Raw genomic sequence first — 7,711 nt, 5'->3', positions numbered from 1 at the left:
TGTTCAGCTTCAATGTGTATGAAGAGAAAACTAATGCTACATATATCCATGTTCGTGGTTGTGTGTACTTGATGCAGGTAATTTAAAATAATTACTTCATATGTGTTTTGACTTCCCATACAAATTCTGGTTACTGGCATTAATTTGACATGAATTGTGTAGATATGGGCTCTTGAACATTTGTTCTCTTACAAGCGGCAAATGCCGAGGATTGGAAATAGATATCCTCGTATCACACATTGGATGGATGTTAGGCTGAGTGACATTGAAATTGCATCTGGACTGCAACAGAATGTGGTGTGTAGAATACATTGAAATTTTTTATTTAATGTACAATACTTAGTTTTATTTATTTATTTATGTTGGTATTTGTTGTCTGCCTGAACAGGTTATTGTGGACTTATCTGCGTCCAATGAAGAGTTGCAAAAAGAATTCATTGTACAAGCATTTGAGATAATTCGACGTGGATTTACAAGTGACATGTAAAAAAAAAGGACTATGGTAAAATGAAGGTGAAAGTAGTTGATATGCTTCGCCAAGCAAAGGAACAACAGGTTGTCATCAGCAATTTGGAGAAGGAGTTGAAAGAGTTACAAGAATTTTTAAGTGCACGTGCAAAATCTTCTGTGCATGATAGTCCTTCTGTAGATGACGACGAACATCTGCAGACGTCTTACGTTGATGATAAAGACGAACCCGATGAGCAAGGCATACTTGAAGGGCAAGACTTACCTGAAGAGCAAGGCCTACCCGATGAGCAAGGCTTACCCGAAGAGCAACATGTACCCGAACAACAAGACGTACTCGAAGACCAAGACGTACCCCAAGAGCAAGACGTACCCGAAGACCAAGATGGGGGAGAAGAAAAAAGTAACATATTCACCCGAGTGAAGCATAGAGCAAGGAAACGTGTGAAGTCGGTTGTGATGAAATCACCATGAACTAGGTATGGAAGGGGAAAAAATGATTTTGTTAGTCATAATTGAAAGGGATCGTACATGACGTGTTTAGTACTTAATTATGTTTATTACGAAGTAGTTGTTAGAAATGATACATGTTTATTTCATTGGGTGTAATGTGGTTAGAGAATTTAAGACGTGTATTTAGCAACTGTGTTGTAATTTTAGTAACTCTAATTTGGTTGGACTTTTTGAAGTTTTATTTAAATTTAATTGTCTTCCATTTATGTGGTTGAAGTGAACATATTTTTTAAATTTGAATGTATGGCAGTGTCAACACACATAAACTAAGTTCATAGAAGCTAAGAAGGACAAGTAACCAAAAAATTCACTTAACACATGTAATAAGCATTGTTCAAACATGTGCTTATAAATTATAAATACAATTTTGTATCCTCAATTATACAATAATAGTCTTCATTGTGCATGTAGCCATGTTTGTAAGATGTGGAAGTTTAAACCATCCTTGAATGTCAGATTCTATCTTCCTCCATCTTATTCAATAACTCCAATTGCTTTGCATCTAAATATATTTTGGATATTGAAATGTGAATTAAAATATTGGATATAGGACATTTTTTTTTAAGTATAGACAATTTTTGAAACTATACCTAGAGTCGGTGGATCGCGTATTACTGGATGAGAACAACGAACTTCCTCATCAGATGGTGGACATATGTCAAATTTGAAAACCTATAGGCATGAATCAGATGTTGTACATATGTTAAATTTTAAAACCTATAGGCATGAATATTGTAACAAAAGGCACAATTGTTTGTACTATAGTTATAATGAAAGCCACATACTTTAACAATGTTGTTTACAGTTATATTAAGGTAGAAAGTCATTTTAGCTTGTACGAAAAGTTTTGGATTGAGCGAAAATGGGGTAGTGCTGAAGGGGTCCATTTTAGCTTGCACGAAAATAATTTGGATTGATCGAAAATGGGGCAGTGCTGAAGGGGTCCATTTTAGCTTGCAGGAAAATTTTTGGATTGAGCGAAAACGGGGAAGTGCTGAAGGGGTCCATTTTAGCTTGCGCGAAAATAATTTGGATTGAGCGAAAATAGGGCAGTGCTGAATGGGACCATTTTAGCTTGCACGAAAATAATTTGGATTGATCGAAAATGGGGCAGTGCTGAAGGGGTCCATTTTAGCTTGCAGGAAAATTTTTGGATTGAGCGAAAACGGGGAAGTGTTGAAGGGGTCCATTTTAGCTTGCGCGAAAATAATTTGGATTGAGCGAAAATAGGGCAGTGCTGAATGGGACCATTTTAGCTTGCACGAAATTTTTTGGATTGAGCGAAAATAGTCCAATGCGGAAGGGGTCCATTTTAGCTTACACGAAATATTTTGGATTGAGCGAAAATAGGCCAGTGCTGAAGGGGTCCATTTTAGCTTGCAGGAAAAATTTTGGATTGAGCGAAAACGGGGTACTGCTGAAGGGGTCCATTTTAGCTTGCATGAAAATAATTTGGATTGATCTAAAATAAGGCAGTGCTAAAGGGGTCCATTTTAGCTTGCACGAAAATTTTTGGTTTGAGCGAAAATAGTCCAGTGCTGAAGGAGTCCATTTTAGCTTGCACGAAAATTTTTGGATTGAGCGAAAACGGGGCAGTGCTGAAGGGGTCCATTTTAGCTTGCGCAAAAATAATTTGGATTGAGCGAAAATAGGACATTGCTAAAGGGGTCCATTTTAGCTTGCACAAATTTTTTTGGATTGAGCGAAAATAGTCCAGTGCTGAAGGGGTTCATTTTAGCTTACACGAAATTTTTTGGATTGAGCGAAAATAGGCCAGTGCTGAAGGAGGGTCCATTTGAGCTTGCACGAAAATTTTTGGATGGAATGTTGCTTAGGCATAGTATCATGAAATTTTGTCTTCCTCGCTTTGATCGTAGTTGTTTATGTTTTACCCAAAGACTTGGTAAAAAAGTTGCCAAATTTTGAACTTTAACTTAATATTGTTAACTTTAAACTTATTTTAGTGTAGCAAAATGGACAAATGTAAATATTTATAACTTTTTTTTTACTGAGTCCAACGAACTAAGAATGAAGTCATACTTAACCACGAACGACCGTTAAATTAACCTTCCACGGTATGTGGCACCTGCTAATGGATCCTTTGGGTTTGAATACGAATAAAATCATTTCTCGAAAAACTTGTCATCATAATTACAAATGATGGAAACTAATTTTAAGTGTAATTAGAAGGTTTGTTGCATCATATGGTACAACAATATTCGTCTTTAATTCTTAGCATTAAAAAGTTCGCACATTGTTCAACTCAATGGAATGTATGTAATCCATTATGTTTCTACAGTTATGAATGCTCCTAGGATACACTAAAACATGTAATGAATAACTACACAATTGCAGAACATGTAGATTCACATGCTACGCACTCTCAACCACCATCATTCTGTAGTTCCACGAAAGTTGAACTCCCTCAACAAATTTTCTCGTTCTGCATTACGTGCATCAAGGAACCAATTACAAACCATTTCCTGACAGAATGCTTGAAGCTCGTCCTGAAATTAATTTTGAAAATCAATTTTCAGTGCAGAATAAAACTTATAACTTGTACTCTACTAGTGAAGGAAACAAATACGTACGCTGTTGTATTCAGGCATCGTCTTCCCGTCATAGTCAACCATACCATTCCACAACTCAATATATTTCAAAACCAATACTCCACAATCATAACTACATACAAGAAAGCACATAAAAATATTTACATATGAATATGCATAAAAATAACAAAAGTTTTCATTTCAATACTAACCCGTTTAGCTGTATAGGAAGTTTTTGTTTGACTACTTTGATGGGGGGACTATTCACTCCACCGAACTTGTCAAGAATTTTGTACACATGGTCAACTTGCACAGCCTGCACTGTACAATACAAGAAATCAGAAATCAAATACCAAATTCATCGCTTCATTCTTTACTAAACATCATCTTTTACTCTTTACCATGGCTTTATCAATTTTGTTGCGTTTTCCCCTTCTATGGCCGAGGGGGTCCAAGACATGCAATTCCCTACTATGAAAATTAAACGCGTAGACCCACCAATGGTCATTGTGCACCGTTGGGATGAATACCTAAAAGTGAATAATATAACTTAATTAAACACATAAAAAATTATGCCCTAAAATCATTATAGAAAATTATATAATACAAACTTACAAAATCGCAATATGATAGTGATTCAAATGGAATCAAATCTTTTGCAAACGAACAGTAATCCTTCGTGTCCCACTCTTTCTTTTCCGAAGTTGTTTTCATTTCTTCAATAACACGATCCTTTATGCAACAAAAAATGTAGTGATATTAATAGAAAGTATACATATGAAAACAAAACTTAAATTCCACAATCCACTCACAGCAAAAAAAGGGTTAAAGGAAAAACGTTGGACCCTTCCATTCTTTTGAAGTTGATCAACCATGAACAACCCCGTTGCAAAGAACATCACCTAAAAACAGATTCCCACGAATTAAGTTTTCACTGGGTGTGTACAAGAAGTCTAATGCGGGTCACCAAATGTTCCTACTTGGGTCACCACATACTGCAATCCTCTAAGTTGAGTGAATTTCTTATCACTGGACACTGCCCTACACTCATGGACTCTCAAAACCTGATATAACACACTTTCTGCCCACATCATGCCCAACTCAACCAATACTAACACGCTCTTCACATTTACATAATAAGTTTGCACAGGGACTGTGCAGGAACTATAATGTGGTCACCACATATTCCTACTAAGGTCACCACATACAACAATGCCCTAAGTTGAGTGAATTTGTGATCACTGGACACTGCCTTACACTCATGGACTCTAAAATCTGATCTAACGCATTTTTTGCCGACATCATGCCCACCCAAACCAACACCAACACACACTTCACATTTCCAGAATAAGTTTGCAAAGGGACTGTGCAGGAAGTCTAATGTGGTCACCACATATTCCTACTAGGGTCACCACATACAACAAACCTCTAAATTGAGTGAATTTGTGATCACTGGACATTGCCCTACACTCATGCTGCATATTGTGATTTCGGTATATAGATGGATAAAAACAACTCTACATACATGGATAACAACAACTCAACAGAAAGGATATGGTGCAAACTATGTTTCTTCATATTTATTGGGTTTATTGAACGGCTATCCAACTATATATAACTACGACAAAAAATCACAGGAAAAAAAGTATTGTTGGAAATCATTAACCGTAAAATTGAAAACAAAAAGATCTTATTGTAATATGACATTTTACCCCATGGGCATGTTTGGTTGCATTCTGCTGCCATGCTTCACAGAAATAACATGTTTTATACATACAGAGATGCAAAGTCACACATTCATATTTTTACAATCATGCTATACAAAATTAAGAGCATCTCATGGTAATTTCTTAAATATAGATTACAAATTCATATTCTCATTCCCTTTTGTCAACCACACTCTGTTTTTTAGCATTTTATAACAATGATTGGTTAAAAGGTATATGTTGCTTAGAACAGTCTATGTCACATCTAGGTAACAAACAATTACAATGACACTGGACTAAAGCTTCAAAGGTTAATGTAATTTTTATTTTGCATCAGGGTATTGATAGCATGGCGCCAGCTTCCACAAATTTTGGAGTTGCAATCGCTTAATGACTTGGGTTTTTCTGAAACATATGTGAGATGTTTGCAGGTATGGTATTAAATTCTACCTGAAAGTGTATGTCAAATGTTGAGTACTATAAAGAAAACCTTTGATTTGTTATGCTTTGTATTTTCTCAACCAATATATTACATGCTACAATGCTTAACAAATTTCGGAGGTTGTCAACAGCATGAAAGACCTAATACATATTTGTGCACAACACAGAGTTGGAGTAATAAGTAATTTGCGTGTAGTTTTTATGATGAGGTTACCCTATCGTGTTCTATTTTCAATTAATCTAGTTGTCGAAGCTGTTTTAATTTGGGCTTTTGGAAATATATTCTTACATTGGCCATTGGCCTTGCCTGCAAAGTGTTTCAAACAATTATCCTCTACTAACAACAACCTCAAAGCTCAACATGCAATAGATGCAGGAAATTGAGCACATGCCAAATGTTCATGGTCTCCCAACTTATACAATCACACTCAATAAGCTGATGGACTCTAAAAATCTTATCTAACGCACTTTCTGCCCACATCATGCCCACCCCAATCACATATTCCTACTAAACCCTAAACCAACAATTACCAAACTTGTTTGTTCAACGATTAGACCATACAATTTATATGCTCTAACTTCATCACTGTGAAAAAAATTTATCAATTTTATATCAATGTGTCTAGTAATAACAACAATACCAACAATTCAACATTCAAGGAAGAAAAGCTTCAAACTTCCTTCAACACGAAACTCAAACTAAAATTGAATCAAAATAGGCTCTACAACAACATCAAAATCACACAACATCATCAAAATCACACAACAACAATGTTTCACTTCATAATCCATTGAATCAAAAATATATTACCTTTATCACCTAACCACCGTGAAAAGAGATGGAGGGCGTCCACCGAGCAAACACCGACCGACGACGGCGACAAAGAACAAGACCACGGAACCACGACACAGGAAACCAATACAACAACAAACTGCAAGAGGGAACAATGCACTGGAGAACCACGAGACCTTTGCGAAGAAGAAATTCAAAGAGGGAACGGTGCACTGGTGAACCACGGGACCAAAAGAAGAAGAAATTGAAAGAGGGAGAGTTCAGCCACCAAAAGAAGAAGAAATTGAAAGAGAGAGAGTTTCGTAACCCTAATGGGAATTTGAACCAAAGATTAAACCTTTTCAAAAAAAAATTGTGGGCCCCGCAACAACAATTTAATATTTGTTTTTTTGCCACTTGGAGAGTTGTACACTGGAGCAATGAGATAAGTAGTTGTTCAACCAACATTTTCCTTTTTTTTTGTTTTAACTCTCCAATAAAAGATTAACAGGTTTTGTTTCTTTTTGCTTTTGCACTTTCGTTTTTGGTCTATATTGAAGAAGAAACCGTGAACTGAATAGACAGGCAGTGGTGTTTCGCTAACAAACAACGCTGCATGTTCTTTTCTCCTCGCCTTCCATGCAATTCTAACCTAACACTCATGATAAGTCTTCCGCGACTTCATTCACTTCTGTTCCCTCTCACCACAAACCATGACTATCACCACCTCCTTAAGGGTGTGTTTGGATTGGGGAGGAGATTTGAGGGAATGGATTTAGAGTGATTTGAGAGCAAAGTGAGGTTGTTTGGATTGGGGTATATTATAGTAGATTTGTGAGGAAAGTTTATTGAATTTTGTGAATGATGTGATAGTTGTGTGAAATTTTTAATTTTTTTAAAATATGTAAAATACAAGTTTACAAATTTATTCTTACTTCTAAAAATATATGAATAATAAAAAAATTAATTAATTTATATAGTTATTTTTATAATTAATAATAATAATATTATTATTATATAAATAAATATATTTTATTATTATTAATAATATTATTAAATGTTTGATACAAATAAATTAAGAGTAATTTTGACATTTTAATAATATTATGTAAATTTTTAATAATTATCTAATATATTATAAATTAATTTAGTTGTACTATTATTTATTTTTATTTATTTTTTATCATTATTAATTATTATTTTAAATTTTTAATAATAGTTATTATTTCATAAATTTATTTTTAATATTTTTATTTTAATTA

The 7,711-nt window shown here is 34.8% G+C and overlaps 1 protein-coding gene across 2 annotated transcripts; it reads right to left on the bottom strand.

Annotated features, from left to right (window-relative positions):
• Positions 1–3,023: 3,023 nt before the first annotated feature.
• LOC137827062 (putative ubiquitin-like-specific protease 1B) lies at positions 3,024–6,931 on the bottom strand. Of its 2 annotated transcripts, none has more exons than XM_068633272.1 (6): positions 6,489–6,931; positions 4,146–4,262; positions 3,932–4,060; positions 3,743–3,846; positions 3,573–3,663; positions 3,024–3,488 (listed from the first exon to the last, which is right to left on the bottom strand). In XM_068633272.1, exons 2-6 carry the CDS (start codon positions 4,242–4,244, stop codon positions 3,375–3,377), a joined length of 537 nt encoding a protein of 178 aa, XP_068489373.1. In that variant the 5' UTR covers positions 4,245–4,262; positions 6,489–6,931; the 3' UTR covers positions 3,024–3,374. The 2 variants fall into 2 exon arrangements, with proteins under 2 accessions (XP_068489373.1, XP_068489372.1); XM_068633271.1 differs by lacking the exon at positions 6,489–6,931 and adding an exon at positions 4,343–4,573 and having other exon boundaries at positions 3,091–3,488.
• Between the last annotated feature and the right edge of the window lie 780 nt (positions 6,932–7,711).

The sequence above is a fragment of the Phaseolus vulgaris genome, chromosome 8 (genome assembly GCF_000499845.2).
Source record: "Phaseolus vulgaris cultivar G19833 chromosome 8, P. vulgaris v2.0, whole genome shotgun sequence".
Classification (NCBI taxonomy): Eukaryota; Viridiplantae; Streptophyta; class Magnoliopsida; order Fabales; family Fabaceae; genus Phaseolus; species Phaseolus vulgaris.
This window is presented reverse-complemented; position numbering and strand designations above follow the sequence as displayed.